Raw genomic sequence first — 18666 nt, forward strand, 5'->3', positions numbered from 1 at the left:
CCTTGTTCACACCTCAGGTCATGACTCCCGAACTCCTGACAGAGGGACCAACTGGCAATTTAGGAAAGTAACGACTCAGGCAATCACCTCTCCCATGGGGTTTGTGGGAACCCTACTTGTAGACCCAGGATTGGGAATTACCTGTCACCCAGTCAACTGTTGTGTGCAGACATGTGGGCTTCAGGAGCCCATAGGGAGGAAGAAAAAACAAAGAGGAACCTCAAACGCTGAAGCAGAGGATATGAGATGGAGAATGAAGAAATAAAGAAAGAAAAAATAGTGGAGGGACTGTTCTGACGTCAGGCTACTAAAACTTCAGAACATACTCACGGACATGTTCCCTAAGGGAGAGGAAAAAGAATAACAGGAAGATAGACATGCGACACGGAAAGGGAAGAGGTGCTCCAAAGGCTGGAGCCCCATGGTCGCCAAGCACAAACTCACCACGAAGTGTTTAGTCCCGTAGGAACTGTTTGATTCTGTACATTTCCTCACAAAATATGTTCGAACTGTCCATCATCAACTGCAAAGCATTCTGCAGCTCTTACAGACAGTTGCTGTGTTGCTGATCTGAGCTCATTCATACGGTCATTTGCTTGAGCATTTGCATGTAAAATATGAGTGAGAAACTCCTCCTTTGTGTCTACCATGCACTTGCACACTTGAGATTTAAGTCAACTTCACAATCAGTAATCTAACGGTGTTAGACTGGGTGACCTAGGTGGCCAAGAAACGACTTCATGGTGACCAATCCAATACCCTGGATATGTTTCAGTGAGGTACTGTGTCGCTGGCTGTACAGAATGTGCAGGAGCCCCGTTATGCTGAAAGTACATACGACATTGTATTTCCAAAGTAATATACTCCTAGTACTATGGGAGCACATTTTGAAGGAAATCAAGATACCATACTCCAATAAGACTGACACCCATGATTTTCAAACAGCTCTATGTCAGATACAGTTAAGAAAAGGACATATGTTCATTCGAAGTTTTTTGTTCAGAATCACCAATACTAACACCTCTCAAAGCACATACCTTTTCTCCTGACTCACGCTGTATGATATCTTTAATAAAATATTCCCAATTCCTCAAGTGACACAGTCCAGTTACTGTTTTTAGACTTTTCTAGCATTTGATTCAGGGCGTTTCTTCGTGAGACATAGCACTGCTTATCAAAAATAGCGTGTAAAGCATGATGACAGTCAACAACACAGCAAGCATAAGTAGTGCAGTTGATCTTCCTCCAGAAGATGAAAAATTTGCAATCTACCACTCAGTTCCATCCCTAGCGACAATCTATGTAAGGCCATTCAATTGCAAGTGTCATGATGACGAGATGAGGATTTATGTTGGTCACCATCTGAACCCTCCCCCAATAACCCCTCCTCATTCACAATGGCTCCATCTATATTTTCACTTGTCTCTGGTCTATCCCCAATGACCTACAGAAATGGAACCCCCCCCCACAGGACCATGCAAATTTGAAAGAAAGAAGGCCACACGACATAACAGCTTATCAAGTTACAATTACCAGGGCTGGCCCAATTACACATGAAAGTATGTATACCACACCTAAGACAGACATATTGATAACAGGATCTACACACTACAAAAGGAAACTAATTGTCACTACAACGAGCTGGTTTATTGTCAAAAGTGTTGCTGACAGTTTCAGAGACAACATTAGGCAATGACTGATTGAAACAAGGAAAGAAATACAGTAGATTTGACAGATGAAACAGTGAAGACAGCAGAAGATCAAATAGCTAAAAAGACTAGACCCAGTACAAATTCTTGGATATTACAGAACATATTGATTTTAATTGATGAAAAGAAGAAAATACAAAAATGCAGCAAATGAATCAGGAAAAAGTAAATACAAATATCTAACAAATTAAGTTGACTGGAAGTGTAAAATGGTTGAGCAGGACTTGCTAGAGGACAAATGTAAGAATATAGATTAAGCAAACATAACTAGGGGAAAAATAGATACTGGTTATAGGAAGATTAAAGAGGCAATTCAAGGAAAGAAAAGCAGCTTTATGAAGATCACGATCTCAGGTGGAAAACCAGTACTAAGCAAAGAAGGGAAAGATGAAAGGTGGAAGTAGTATAAAGAGGGGCTGTCCAATGGACAAAAATTGGACAGAGCACTGGAAGACCTAAGACAATGCAAGGTGTATGAGATGGCAAAATACCCTCACACCTCAAAAAGAATATAATAATTCCAATTCCAAAGTAAGCAAGTGCTGATAGATGTGAATATTACTGAACTATCAATTTAATAAGTCATGGTTGCACAATACTAACATGAATTATTTAAGAAGAATGGAAAACTGAATGAGGAGATGCGTATTAACAGTAGCAAAACGAGGATGATGGAATATAATCATATCTAATCATGTGATTCTGAGGATGTCAGATTAGAAAATATGACACTAAAAGCAGAAGATAAGCTCTGCTATTTGGGTAGCAAAATAACTGATGGTGGATAAAATAGCCTGGAAATGGCACAAAAAGCATTTCTGAAGAAGAGAAATCTGCTACATTAAATATAGATTTAAGCATTAGGAAGTCGTCTCTGAAGTTATTTGTCTGCTTTATAACCTTACATGGGAATAAGAAGTGGACGATTGACAGTTTGGAGAAAAAGAGAATAGGAGCTTTTGAAATGTGATGCTTGAGGTTACATACATAGATCACGTAAGCAATAAGAAGTTACTGAAAAGAACAAGGGAAAAAATAAATTTGTGGCATAACTTAACCAAAAGAAGGGATCTGTTGATAGGACACATTCTGGGGTCACTAATTTAATGCTGGGTGTTGGGAGGGGGGGAGGGGGGTAAATGGAGAAGTAGACCAAAAGATGAATACAGTGAGCAGGTTCAAAAAGATGTAGGTTGCATTCTTGTTTACTGTTAAATCCTGCCATTTCCATTATTCTTAAACCTTATTTAATGTGTCAGCTGCACAACTGAAATGTTTTACTGCACTTAACCAGTTCTGACAAATAAATCTGTGTCTTCAGGAGTTTAAGATTTGCCTCTAACATGATGACATCAAATAAGGGCTGTAAAATTCACTTATTTTTTAATATATGTGACAATGTGCCAGTTTTTCAAAAATTTACAATGCTGACATCTGTTGGCAAAATATACTGATACTTGCAGAGAGTACAGGAGTTGGTTTGACTGTCAATAGCAAAATGAAATTAGTTGTATTATTATATTACATAATACGAGAAAATGATCCTTCCAAGTATTGCAAGTAGATATGTTGGAACCAATAGAAAATTCTGATACAGAAAAATTTCAAGTAAGTGATACAGTATCGACAAACAGAAGGGATGTTTGCAGTTGTTAATTCCCAATTTCTGTAAAATTAAATTATAAATGTCATAAAAACAAATATGTCCTCCATACAGCAAAAGAGCAAAATTCATAAGTGAAGAGAAGTGCCATTGTTATCTATGCAGTGAAACAAACTTCCACTTTTCACACAGTGTACAAGTGGCCATGCACCTAATAATGGTATTAACACCACACACAGAATAACAAACAAAATGCTGTTTACTTATGAGTGGTGCCCCACAGAAAAGATGGGCTAGGAATTTCTAATGTAAGAAACTAGATAACATGCAAAAAAAATAATACTAAAGAAAAAAATTAATTTTGGGAAAGTACCCATGTCAATATAACAAAAATTTTCTTTAAAATTTTTTCTTTGTTTTACTTTTGGTGAAATGTAGTACTGGAAGAATAGTTAGAAAATAGCAGTTCAAACTGTCCTTACCTGATATTACTCTTAACATATAACATCTGAAAATCTGTTTGGTGATTAACAAGCTCATAAACTTAGATTTTGCTCTTTCTGAATAATTTTTTGTGTGTGAACACTCCACTTAACTGAGTAGCAATAATAGCACGTCATGTAAATTGCGTAAGCTAAATGCACATAGCTTTTCAACAAAAATAAATCTAAGCAGGTAACACAATGGCAAATAATAGTCTTTAACCAAAGCATGCAGAGATTTCAATGACTTTTCCCCAAATAATAATTTTATTTTACATAGAATCATACTAACATTTCAACCTCAGTCTCAATCTTCCTCTTACACTGGAAAGCATTTGAATTATATATTTCATTTTGAATCCCTGCTAACGTTGAAGATGCTACTGCTTCTGCTGCTGCCACTGCTGCTGATTCTGCAGTGAACCTGGAAATTAAGAATTCAACTAATGTGAGAAAGAGATCAAGAACAAATAAACAACAAAAACAAACTATAAAGTAATAAAAATTTCACTGAAATATAAAAAAAAGGACACAATATTAAGATTGAATATCATGACGACGATGATGATGATGATGATGGGTTGACGATGGCAATGACAGACTGAACAGAAGCTCCAGTAGGATACAAATAGATGAGGAAATTGGCCATGTCCTTATTGAAGAAATCGTCCTGGCATTCAGCTTAAATGATTTAGGGAAACTCTGCAAGACCTAAATCTGGAGAGCTGGGCAAAGATTTGGACCATCTGAACGTCCAGAGTCTTGACCACTATGCCACTCTGCCCACTGCAGTGATATGAACTATAGCCCAGTTGGAGTATTTAATGTGCTCATTAACAACTACGAATTGTCAAGCAATTCAATATTTTTTTCTTCTTTTTAGTGAAGCACTGACTGAAGAAAGACAATCCTAAAGCTGGTGGAAGGCTATTAAAAGTCACTGTTTTTTTATCATAGGCATGTAAGGAGCTGAATCTGTCAGCGTGTTTCTCTCACAGTAGTAGTACCACCGAAAAAAAAAAAATTAATTTGCAAATAACTTCCCAATACTGAATAACAATTTGGTCTATAATACATAATGACCAGCATGCTCTGGACTTAGTAATATTACTTAATTCACTGATGGTTTGAAGATACATTAAATCCAAGAAACATGACAAATTCAGTCACCAAACAGGGTGGTTTTCCAGTACATCAAAGACAACCCAAAGTCTGGAATCTTAGTACATCAATGCCCCACCAATAATAGTGCCATTACAGACATAGCACAAGCAGAAGTTGTTTTTTGTTTAAGGATGGGGAAGGAAATCGGCCATGTCCTTTCAAAGAAACTATTCCAGCATTTACCTTAAGCAATTTAGGGAAATCATGCAAAACATAAATCTGAATTGTTGGACAACAGATTTAAAACATCATCCTCCCAAAAGCAAGTCCAGTGTACTAACCACTGCACTACCTCACTCAGTCGCACTTTAAAAACACAATGGATATCATGTGACCAATTGCTGGGTGTTGCTCAAATATTTGAGATTCTTCATTAGTTAGCACAAACAATATTGAAAATACCTAAGGATATCAAATGTACAAGATTGTTTCCAGAAAGTACATTTATTTCATTGTAACAGCGAAGTATTTACACACATCAATAAAGGTTTTGCATCACCTCTGTTCCAGGAGTTCCAGAACCTGTACAGAAGGTTGGAATAGAGATCAACATAAACATCATTTCTGCCCTTTTTATTGCTCATGAAAACCACACATTGCATGTTGTACCACCATACAGCAAGACCTTCAGAGGTGGTGGTGCTGGTCCAGATTGCTGTACACACTGGTACCTCTAATACCCAGTAGCACATTCTCTTGCACTGATGCATGCCTGTATTCGTCGTGGCATACTATCCACAAGTTCATCAAGGCACTGTTGGTGCAGATTGTCCCACTCCTCAACAGCAGTTTGGCGTAGATCCATCAGAATGGTTGGTGGGTCACGTCATCCATAAACAGCCCTTTTCAATCTATCCCAGGCATGTTCAATAGGGTTCGTGTCTGGAGAACATGCTGGCCACTCTAGTCGAGCAATTTCATTATCCTGAAGGTAGTCATTCACAAGATATGCAAAATGGGGGCATGAATTGTCATCCACGAAGACAAATGCACCACCAATATGATGCCAATATGGTTGCACTATGGGCCTGATGATGGCATTCACATATTGTACGGCTGTTACAAAGCCTTCCACGACCACCAAGGTCGTACGTCAGTCCCACATAATGCCACCTCACTGATGTTAATCAGGCGACCTCCACCTCGCTGGACAGTGTGTCTAAGGCATTCAGCCTGCCCAGTTGCCTCCAAACGCATATCCGATGATTGTCTGGTTGAAGGCATATGTGACACTCATCGGTGAATAGAACATGATGCCAATCCTGAGCAGTCCAATCGACATGTCTTACCAAGCTGCATGGTGTAAAGGTTGCAAAGATGGACCTCGCCATGGACGTTGGGAGTGAAGTTGTGCATCATGTAGCTTATTGCACATAGTTTGAGTCATAACACGACATCGTGTGGCTGCACAAAAAGCATTATTCAACATGGAGGTGTTGCTGTCAGGGTTTCTCTGAGCCATAATCTGTAGGTAGTGGTCACCCACTGCAGTAGTAGCCCTTGGGCAACACGAGCGAGGCATTGTCATTGACAGTTCCTGTCTCTCTGTATATCCTACATGTCCGAACAACATTGCTTTGATTCACTCTGAGATGGCTGGACATTTCCCTTGTTGAGAGCCCTTCCTGGCACAAAGTAACAATGCGGATGCGATCGAACCGCAGTACTGATCGTCTAGGCACTGTTAAAGTGCAGGCAACATGAGCCATATACCTCCTTCCTGGGGGAATGACAAACTGGTCACCTGTTGGACCCCCTCTGTCCATACATTGTTGTTTACATCTTTGGGCAGGTTTAGTGGCATCTCTGAACAGTCAAAGGGACTGTGTCTGTGATACAATACCTACAGTCAATGTATATCTTCAGGATTTTTGGGAACTGGGGTGATGCAAAATGTTTTTGGTGTGTGTATACACCCTACCAGACCCAGTGACAATATTAAACACAAATGACACTAATGCATTTTGGTGGCCGTTTTACATGTCGCAGAGAATCGCAACTCTTACCGCTTACAAATCCACCTTGATGAGCATGTGGACCAAGATAATCTGACATCCAGCCATATCTTGTCAGGCAGGGAACTTAGCAAATCACAATTTGAATTTCAAAACGGCTGCTCAAAGGAAAATTTATGTATAAATTCACTCACCGCAGTTGACAAGAATTAAATAACAAGGGGCACCAGTCAGTATTTTCTGTGATCTTCCTGAGACATCTGACTGTGTAAACCACAACAATTTGTTACAAAAGGATAAGGGTTCTTGGAATTTACTATAAAGCTACAGGTTGCTTAAATCATATATAACAAAAAGAATACTGATGGTTGCATTTTATAATTCATCAGATGTAGCAGGGTTTTTCTTCTGACTGGAGGAAAAAAGATGACTAACAGAATTCCACAGGATTAAATATTGGATCCACTGTGATTCCTCATATATGCACACAAAGTAGAATTAATTTTTCTTGCAGATTATAAATATTATAACCAATCTCTTCAGATACACAGCAACAAAGGAAATTATGAAAAATTTGCTTGGGCGGGCTACTGACGTGTTTTAATTGACAAGAACAAAATTGAAGAGAAAGAAATTGGCCATGTGCAAGAAGGACTCCCGCTGAGCGTTTCATACACGCCTAACAGTGCACATAGCTTACCGGCTCCCGTAATCAGTTACACTGATGGTTTATGCTTGTTACCGAGATTGATACTGGCGGGATGTGTGTCCACACACACACACACACACACACACACACACACACACACACACACGTCTCCCTGTCTCCTTACATTGAGCTTAGTTGACTGCCAGCTCTTTCCTGGTCCATGGTGAGTGTACCGAGGTGATGTGGGGGTGCAGGGTGGTGTGGGTTGAGGGATGGAGATATGTGTGAGGCAGGGAGTGGGTTGGGAGGGGGGCGGCGGGAGTGTCTAGCGGCTCATAGGCAAGTGGGGAGCTGTCTGTGGGCCAGTTAGGGTGCAGGTGGAGGGGGCAGGAGGCAGATGGCTGGGCATGCAATTTCACATACTAAGGCATGAGATGGCAGCACATAACTAGCTGACATGAATTGGGTGGGAGTTTAGACCAGGAAAGTTACAGGAACGAAGGATGCACTGTAAGTATAGCTCCCATCTGCACAACTCAGAAAAGCTGATGGTAGTGGGGATGGTCCAGATGACACAGGTTGTGAAGCGACCACTGAAATCACACATGTTGTCCACTGCATGTTGTGCCAGGGGGTGGTCCACCATACTTTTGGCAACAGTCTGGTGGTGGCCAGTCATTCCGGTTGGCAGCTGGTTGGTTGTCATATCAATGTAAAAAGCTGTTCAGTGGTGGCAGCACAGCTGGTACATAACATGGCTGCTTTCACAGATGGCCTGGCTTCTGATGAAGTGGCATAAGCCTGTGACAGGACTGGAGTAGGAGATGCTGGATGGATGCTTTAGGCAGGTCTTGTATCTGCGTCTTCCACAATGGTATGATCCCTGTGGTAGGGGACTGGGGGTGGGAGTGGCATAGGGATGGACTATGATGTTGTGCTGGTTGGGTGTGTGGCAGAACACCACTTTGGGAGGGGATTGAAGTATCTTGGGTAGGGTGTCTCTAATTTTAGGGTGTGATGATAGATAATCAAAGCCCTTACAAAGGACACAGTTCAGTCATTCCAGTCCTGGGTGGTACTGGGTGACAAGAGGGGTGCTTCTTTTTGGTTGGTTCTTGGGATCGATGTGAGGATCAGGTGTGTGTGGGATATGGCACAGAAGATCTGTTTGTGCTTTAGGTCTGGAGGGTATCGCCAGTCTGCAAAGTCCTTTGTGAGGCCTTCAGCATATTGGGCTAGGGAGTTCTCATCACTGTATATGAATCTGCCACAGGTGGCTAGGCTGTGTGGGAGGGATTTTTTGGTGTGGAAGGGATGGCAGTTGTCAAAGTGCGGGTACTGTTGGTGATTGGTGAGTTTGATGTGGACTGAGGTATGGATGGAGCCATCTGAGAGAAGGAGATCGACATCTAGGAAGGTGGAATGATGGTATGAGGAGGACCAGGTGAAGTGGAGGAGAGAGAAGGTGTCAAGTTGTGGAGTAATGAAGTCAATGTGTCTTGGCCTTGGGTCCAGATTATAAAGATGTCCCCAATAAACTTGAACCAGATCAGGGGTTTGGAGTTATGGGAAGATAGGAATGTTTCCTCTAGGTGGCACGTGAAGAGGTTGGCATAGGAGGGCACCATATGGTTGCCCATTACTGTGCCATGAATTTGTTTCTTTGCCTTCCCTTCGAAGGTAGTTACGGGTTAGGATGTAGTTGGTTAGGTGTACAAGGAATGAATTGGTGGGTTTGGAATCTGAAGGGCATTGGGAGGGGTAGTGTTCAATTGAGGCAAGGCCATATGCCTGACCGATGTTGGTGTATAAGGAGGTTGAATCTACAGTGACGAGTAGGGACCCAGGAGGTAAGGGTATGGGGATGGTGAAGAGCCAGTGTAGGAAGTAGATGGTATCTTTAATGTGGGAGGCTAGGTTTTGGATACTTGGTTGCAGATGTTGGTCAAACAGTGCCAAGATTCTTTCTCTGGGGGCATTGTAACCAATCACAATGGGGCACACAGAATTGATAGGTTTGCGGATTTTGGGGAGCAAGCAGAAGCCGGGTGTGTGGGCTGCTGATGGAGTCAGTAGGGAGATGGATTCAGGGGAGAGGTTCTGAGAAGAGCCTCAGATTTCAGCAGGGATTGGAGGTTATGTTGGACATCTGGAATGGGGTCACTTTGGCGGAGCTTACAGATGGAGTTGTCAGACAAATGGCAGAGGCCCTCTGCCAGGTAGTCACTCCGGTTCATCACAACAGTGGTGGAACCTTTGTCTGCTGGGAGGATGATCAGGTCAGGATCCTTTTTCATGTTGTGTAGGCCAGCCAACTGGATCCATGGTCTACAGGTAGTGTCCTTGATCAGAACGTCCTCGGTCCTGGGTTCAGACCCCGTCACTGCTTAAATTTTGACTAATAATCAGCATTGGTGGCCGAAGACTGCTGACGTAAGCAGTCACTCTCATTCTGCCAACAGCCTTGATGAGAGGGCAAGGAGCAGACAGAGGTTCAGAGCACTCCATTATCCTAGAGGTGGCAAACTGCCCCAGAAGGCAGAAGAATCAGCAATGATCAATAGCATGAGGATGCAGAATGCAATGGAAACCACTGCACTAAAGACACATGACATGTATCCAAAGGACATGTGGCCTGTAATTGAAAAAGTACTGATCATACATGCTATGAGAGACGCTCAGGTTTGGACAGACCATCGACTTCTGAGGTCCAAATTAAACATACCTTTGAAAGCACCACACCGAGCTTCACACAAAACACCATTAAAATTATCCAGTAAAATCTTGACCCACGATCAGACTATGAGAGCAAACCTGAACGATGCATTCGTTTCTGATGGGTTTCTGATATCCAAGTCTGCCTCTGTAGATGAGCACTGGAATGTATATGCTACCGAACTGCACAGATGTGCCACAGAAGTCTTGGGAAAACCTCAGATAAAGAACAAAGACTGGTTTGATGATTCACATGCAGAGATCAAAAAGCTTGTTAATGATTTCAGAGCATCTCTTTGCAGTCCTGATCTTGACAAGCATACAGTATCACACTACAACCTGAAAGTGAAGGTGCACACCCTCAAAGACAAATAGTGGCTGAATGAAGCCAATGAAATGCAATCATACATTGACACAAACCAAACAGATTCTTCAGAAGCCTGAAAACTATCTTTGGTCCAAAATCAAAGAAGATAGCACCTGTTTATGACAAAGATAAAACCTGTCAGCTGACGTAACAGAGTGATATCCTTGCTCAGTGGGCAGAACATTTTGATGAAGTTCTTAATCCCAACCAACAGACAACTGATATTCCATACATAGAATCACTTGAATGCCTGCCAGTCGATGAACAACTTGCTGATCCCCCTTCATTCAGTGAATTCACTTCAGCACTGGTTAAGTTGAAAAATAACAAATCAGAACAAATCAGCAGGATTAGACAACTCACCATCAGAACTTTATAAATATGGTGGACCAAGCATTACGAATCCACTGTTTGTTCTAATTTCAAAGATTTGGGAGTGTGAAATAATTCTACAAGATTGGACAGATGCCTGCATTTGCAAGATTTACAAAGGCAAAGGTGACATTTCTGACTGCAGTTCTCACAGGGGAATCTCTCTTCTCTCAGCAACTGGGAAAGTCAGGGCTCACATACTCAACAATCGTCTAACGCACCTTGCAGCAAAAGTGCTACCAGAGACACAGCGTGGCTTTCAGCCAAACAGAGGCACAGTGGATGCCATATTTCTTGTCAAACAAGTGCAAGAGAAAAGCTTAGAACAATGTCAGCCTCTGTCCATGTGCTTTGTAGACCTGGGGAAAGCATTCGACCGAGTCCCACGGGAAGCTCTCTGGATCATACTAAAGAAAACCAGCTGCCCTGACAAAATTATTAACTTGATTAGACGGTGTCATGACAATGCGATGACAAAAATTCACCATGAAAACGAGCTTTCGGACCAGTGCCCCATGAGATGTGGCGTAAAACAAGGCTGTGTACGGGCTCCCACACTCTTCTCACTTTATTTCACAGCTGTTATGAGAGACGTGACCAATGCCTGCAGTGGTCAAATGGGTCTTGACTCAAGAACAAACAAAAGTGTCTTCAACATCTCTTGCCTCGCAACAAAAAGGCATGTAAATAAAATATCTTAGAAATTCTTTACGCAGACGACATATGCATGATGGCTGATTCTCCTGAATCTCTCAAAACATACATGAGCCTACTAAATGACTCCTGCAGAAGATTTTGTTTGGTCATGAGCATCACCAAGATGCAAGTCCTTCAACAACCACTTAGGGGTTCCAATACAGACGACTGCAGTATTAAGTTGGACAACAAAGATTTGGAAAATGTGTCACACTTTAAATATCTAGGTAGCCAAATTAGAAGCGGTAACAACCTGACAACAGAAATTGCACCTCATATAGCCAACGCAGCCTCAGTTTTTGGCAAACTGAATCACCGAGTATGGGAATCACATGATCTCAGAATACAAACTAAAATTGCAGTCTACAAAGCAATAATATCACTAACTTTACTCTACGCCTCGAAATTCCAAGCCCAAGCCTAATTACATCTGTATGTGTAACTCTACTGGGCAACTGTATTGCACTTCGTGCGACCAGATCTTCAAAGCAAGGCTCGGTTTTGCAAGCCACATCCGAGCCTGCCACAATGCGGAGTAAACGACTAATGAGTCGCTGTCACCGGACATGGCGAGAAGGACATGACTGTCAAGAGGGCAAGGAGTGGACAGAGGTTCAAGGCACTCCATCGTCCTAGAGGTGGGAAACTGCCCCTAAAGGTAGAAAAATCGGCAAAGATCAATGGCATGAGGACGCAGAATGCAATCGAAACCACTGTATTAAAGACACACGACATGTATCCAAAGGACATGTGGCCTGTAATTGAAAAAGTGACATGATGATCTCTCCATTGGCAAAAGATTCCAGAATAGTCCCCCACTCGGATCTTCGGGGGGAGACTGCCAAGGGGGAGTTGACCCTGAGAAAAAGACTGAATAATCAATGAAAGGAAAATGTTCTACGAGTCGGGGCCTGGAATGTCAGAAGCTTAAATGTGGTAGGGAAACTAGAAAGTCTGAAAAGGAAAATGCAAAGGCTCAGTCTAGATATATTAAGGATCAGTGAAGTGAAATGGAAAGACAACAAGGATTTCTGGTCAGATAAGTATAGGGAAATATCAACAGCAGCAGAAAAGGGTATAACAGGAGTAGGATTTGTTATGAACAAAAGGTAGGGTAGAGAATGTGTTACTGTGAACAGTTCCGTAATAGTGTTGTTCTTATCAGAATAGACAGTAAACCAACACCAACAATGATAGTTCAGGTACACATTCCGACATCGCAAGCTGAAGATGAAGAGATAGAGAAAGTGCATGAGGAAATTGAAAGGGTAATACAGTATGTAAAGGGGTATAAAATCTAATAGTCATGGAGGACTGAAAAGCAGTTGTAGGAGAAGGAGTAGAAGAAAAGGTTACTGGAAAATATGGGCTTGGGACAAAGAATGAGAGAGGAGAAAGACTAACTGAGTTCTGTAATAAATTTCAGTTAGTAATAGCAAATACTCTGTTCAAGAGTCATAAGAGGAAGGGGTATACTAGAAAAAGGCCAGGTGATACAAGGTTTCAGTGAGATTACAATATGGACAGACAGAGATTCTGACATCAGATACTGGACTGTACCCAGGAACAGATATAGACTCAAATCACAATATAGTCGTGATTAAGAGTAGGCTGAAGTTTAAGAGATTAGCCAGGAAAAATCAATATGCAAAGAAGTGGGATACAGAAGTACTAAGGAATGACGAAATATGCTTGAAGTTCTCCAAGGCTATAGATACAGCAATAAGGAATAGCTCAATAGGCAGTACAGTTGAAGAGGATTTGACATCTCTAAAAAGGACCATCACGGAAGTTGGAAAGAAAAACATAGGTACAAAGAGGGTAACTGTGCAGAAACCACAGGTGGCAGAAGAAACACTTCAGTTCATCAATGAAAGGAGGAAGTACAAGAATGTTCTGGGAAACTCATGAATACAGAATACCAATCACTGAGCAATGAAATCAATAGGAAGTGCAGGGAAGCTAAGATGAAATGGCTGCATGAAAAATGTGAAGAAATCTAAATAGAAATGATTGTCGGAAGGATTGACTCAGCGTACAGGAAAGTCAAAACAACTTCCGATGACACTAAAAGCAAGGGTGGTAAACATTAAGAGAGCAATGAGAATTCCACTGTTAAATGCAGAGGAGAGAGTGGATAGGTGGAAAGAATACATTGAAAGCCTCTACGAGAAGGAAGATTTGCTTAACATGATAGAAGAAGAAACAGGAGTCAATTTAGAAGAGATAGGGGATCCAGTATTAGAATCAGAATTTGAAAGAGCTCTGGAGGACTTATGATCAAATGAAGCAGAAGGTATAGATAACATTCCATCACAATTTCTAAAATCATTGGAGGAAGTGGCAACAAAACTATTACTCATGTTGGTGTGTAGAATGTATAAGTCTTGCAACATACCATCTGACTTTTGGAAAATATCATCCAGACAATTTCGAAGACTGAGAGTATTATCTTCTGTAATTTGGTGTGATGTTACATGTGCTGGACTGCTGTTGGAATTGCTCATCAATATTTTATGAAGTTTTAGTCTTCAGTTACTTATTTTGAAGTTTATTTGTGTTAATATTTGCTGTAAAAGTAATTTAATAGTAGCTTTATATTAATCTCAGTCTTTCTTCCTGTGTTATTGACTCGAGTGGTCTGTTATTCATGAGTGTGCTTATGTCGTTCGTCTAAGCCTCACGCCTCAGTACTGTGTTTACATTTTGTGACATGCAGTACAGCTGTAGCGGTTATAAAGCTAAGTACTGACAAACTTATTTGTGCACTGTTATACAGTTATTAAAGTTGTGCTGTTTGTGGCCAAATAACAATTTAATAAACTTTTGGAAATGTTCACTCACTGTGTTTTTTAGAGTTTTCTGTGTGTTGAAGTCATTTAGTAAATTTCTTGATTTAGTTTTCAGCTGATGTTTCTTATTGTTTCTAATGAAATATTTCAGTAAAACTTCCATTCAGTGTTTTAACGTCATTGAGTGTTCCAGTGGCCATTTGAATTTTTGGTTTCAGCTAATAATTTTGCGAAGTTTTGTTGGTATTGTATTAGCTGTGGTGTAGTAGTATTAATACAAGTAGTTGCTTTCTTAGTAGATAGTTCATTTTGAGACCACTATTGTTAGTTCTATAAATCGTTCTACTGGTGTAACTGAACTCTGGTAATGGAGACATACATTTTCTTTCTGTAACGGTAAAATTATATCATGAGTGAGAAGTGTGGGCTCTGTCATACGTCTGTGAGTAGTGGGTTATGGTGTGGGATTTGTTCAAAATATTTTCATTGGGTGGAATGCAGTGGGGATGCCAGTGGGCATTCTAATGAGATCATCTCCTGAGAATGCAGAATCTACAGTAGAAATAAGGTGAAAGAGGAGCAGGAGTCCCTTCAGGTGTAGTTACAACGCACAATGGAGGAACCAGATATGTTGAGGAGGGTGAAGGGTGGTGGAGAATGGGAACTGGCAGTTGGCAAGAAGGCAGCTAGGAAGAGGAGGTATTCAGACAGCTATACTTTGCGTATATGCAATAGATTTGACCAACCATCAGAGTTGAGTGGAGCGGAGCCTCGTGTAGCTGTAGATGTAGGGAACATGGAACAGTTCTCAGCAGTTAGGAGGCCTAGATCAGTTTGCAAAATCCAACAGATGGAAGAAGGCTCTGCTGCTAGGTAGTTCACATGGTAGAGGTGTGGGCCAGCAGTTGCAGGAAGTGTTGGGAAGTGAGTACCAGGTCACCAGCATTGTGAAGCCTAGTGCAGAGTTGGCTCAAGTGACTGACAGCATAGGAGAGTTATGTAGGAATTTTACCAAGAAGGGTCAGCTAGTGATAGCGGGTGGAGCAGGGAACAGTCTTGACAGGGACAGGGAATATGATGTAGGTGGTGACCTGGCAAAGATAGCTACTCAAACTGGTGGCACTAATGTGCATTTCATGCAACTGTTTCGGCATCATGATTGGCCTCACCTCAATGCGGTTGTTAGGCACATTAATATGGGGCTGGGGAGTGTGCTGATGGCAGAGGGCATATGTGACCTCTCAGTGGTGCCAGCTGGGACTATCAGTAGATTTGGAATTCACAAGGCATGGCCTGCACCTCAATAGGTATGGGAAGGGGAGGCTGGCAAAGCTTATAGGTGACAAGTGTAGTGGGTGGTGGGGGTAGTGGGATCACCCATGGAAAAAATTCCTGTAGTAGTTGGTGTTAAAGCTGCACCTTTTTTAGACTGAAGTCAGCTGATAGGTATACCTGCTTACAGGAAGTCCCTCTAACTAAAGGCTCATCTTCAGAGGATGCAATGTTTCCAAGTAGAGAAGGAATTAGAATATTTCATCAAAATATAAGAGGTATTAGAGATACATTTAGTGAACTGCTTATAGATGTAGACTCTGAAATTATTGGTATATCAGAGCACCATTTAAATAATTTGACAATTCAGAGGCTTCCTTTACCAAGATACAGATTAGCTGGTTGTTTTTCAAGGAGTTCCTAGCGGGGTGGGGGAGCGGCTATGTACATGAGTCCACAGACGTATCATGACACTGAACACACATTTGAATTTTGTGTAGGGGCAGTTGAATTTATTGAAACTAAACTTCTAATTGTTGTTGTTTATTGGTTGGTTTAAAAGAGGGGTGAAGGGACTAAACTATGAGGTCACTGGTCCCTTGTTTCTAATGAAACAATGCCACAAGTGAGAGAATAAAACATATGAGACATATAACACAAAACAGAAAGAAAGGAAAAACCACAAGAACGAAGCAAAGGCAACAAACACTAAAAGGAACAAAAGAGGACAAGAAAACAACAGAGAGACGTTAGAAACAGAAGAGAGTACAACAAGAAAGCAGATTACAGAGGCTGGCCAACCACAAGAATAAAAAGGAAAAGCCAGCCACTCTGCAACACATTAAAACTTTGCCCAAGCCAGCCACTCTGCAACACATTAAAACTTTGACCCTAAAGGCACTAGGATGCAGGACACAGAGGGACAAAGGACATGTGCTAAAATCTACCAGTATAAAAACCACTCTCCTGGATAAAACGTAAAACTAAAGCTGCTGCTGAGGAATCGTCACCCAACACCGAAGGTAGGGAGATGGGAAAGTTAAAAGTCCACCAAAGAGTGGCTAAAAGTGGGCAGTCTAGCAAGAGGTGGACATTTGGGAGTCACAGCAACACAAAGGTGGGTCCTGGCGATGGAGGAAGTAGCCATGCGTTAGCCATGTAAGGCCAATGCGGAGCTGGTAGAGGACAACTGATTCCCTGTGAGAGGACTGCAAGGAAGACTGCCACACATTCATCATCTCCTTAATGACACGCAGCTTGTTGTGTGTACTGCTATGCCACTCTGTCTCCCAAAGCCTGAAAGCCTTGCGGAGTAAGACAGAACACAAGTCAGCTTCAGAGATACCCATCTCTAGGAGCAGTTTCTGTGTCGCCTGTTTGGCCAGCCTGTCAGCAAGTTCATTGCCTGGGGTTCCGACATGCCATGGGGTCCCCACAACCACCACCAAATGACGGGACTGTTCCAGGACATAGTTGGACTCCTGGATGGATGCTACCAGAGGATGGCAAGGGAAGCACTGGTCAATGGCTTGTAGGCTGCTCAATGAGTCGGTACACAGGAGAAATGATGGGACAGGGCAGGAGTGGATTTGCTCAAGAGCACGATATATGGCTGCCGGCTCTGCAGTGAAAACAACGCAGACATCTGGCAAGGAGTGCTGTTCAATATGTCCTCCGCGAACAGATGCAAAGCCTACATGACCATCAGTTGTTTATAGGTCCCCGAACTCCGACTTCTGCTCAAGCTAGACGATTCTCAATTCACTTTGTAGGAAGTACCAGAAATTAGTTATATGTGGTAACTTCAATATAAATTTTGTATATGTTTTGCAAGAAAAATGATGTTGGTAGATCTCATAAATTCATATGATCTGATGCAGACTGTGTTTTTTTCAACTAGGAACAGTAGCACAGCCATAGGCAACATTTTTATTCTTTCTTCATTACTAGATGGGCATTCTGTTAGTAAAAGTGTGAGTGGCCTTCCAGACTATGATGCATAAATTTTAACACTAAAAGGCTTTTGTACTCAAACAAATGTCACATTTAATTACAAACTATGTAGGAAAGTTAATCCAACAGCAATAGAGAAATTTTTAAACCTTGTCAAGGAACAAGAGTGGAGGATGTTTATCGTGCCGATAACATAGATGATAAATATAATGCTTTCCTTAACACATTCTCATGCTCTTTGAGAGTTGCTTTCCATTAGAACATTCTAAATTGGGTACTAGCAGTAACAGGCAGCATGGGTGACTAACTAGTGGGATAATGATATCATGTAGAACAAAGTGAGAATTATATCAAAATGTTATAAATAGTCACAACCAAGCTACAGTAGCCCACTACAAACAGTATTGTAAGGTGCTTAAAAATGTTATTAGGAAGGCAAAGAGTATGAGGCATGCAAACAGAATAGCTAATTCACAGGATAAAGTTAAAACCATGTGGTCAGTTGTGAAGGAAGTGTCTGGTCAGCAACACAAGGCCGACCATATAAAGTCAGTTTGCAGTAAAAATATTTCTGTTAGTGATAAATCAGACTTATGTACAGTATTTCACAATCATTTTCTGAGCATTGCTGCTGAATTAAATAAAAAATTAGTTTCTACAGGGAAACTTATAACTCTCAGGGCAAATGGCTTTCCGAGATTGATGTCTGAAATACTCCTCTGTGATACTAACAAGGGGAGTTTGAGTCAGTAATTAAATCACTGAAGACTAAGGACTCTCGTGGTTATGAAGGAGTGCCTAGCAGAATATTAAAGCACTGTGCTGCAAATGTTAGCTCTGTATTTAGTCACATTTGTAATTTTTCCTTTAGGAATGGTCAGTTTCAAATGGCTCTAAGCACTATGGGACTTACCATCTGAGGTCATCAGTCCCCTAC

The 18666-nt window shown here is 41.4% G+C and overlaps 1 protein-coding gene across 1 annotated transcript in view; it reads right to left on the bottom strand.

The window, feature by feature from the left end:
• The window catches only part of LOC126284527 (probable serine/threonine-protein kinase samkC), a 73853-nt gene that overhangs the window by 39702 nt on the left and 15485 nt on the right, over positions 1-18666 (bottom strand). The window contains exon 3 of the mRNA XM_049983521.1: positions 4087-4218. Within this exon, the coding sequence (XP_049839478.1) occupies positions 4087-4218 (132 nt within the window). The remainder of the gene's footprint in view (positions 1-4086; positions 4219-18666) is intronic.

This window comes from Schistocerca gregaria, chromosome 8 (assembly GCF_023897955.1).
Source record: "Schistocerca gregaria isolate iqSchGreg1 chromosome 8, iqSchGreg1.2, whole genome shotgun sequence".
Taxonomy (NCBI): Eukaryota; Metazoa; Arthropoda; class Insecta; order Orthoptera; family Acrididae; genus Schistocerca; species Schistocerca gregaria.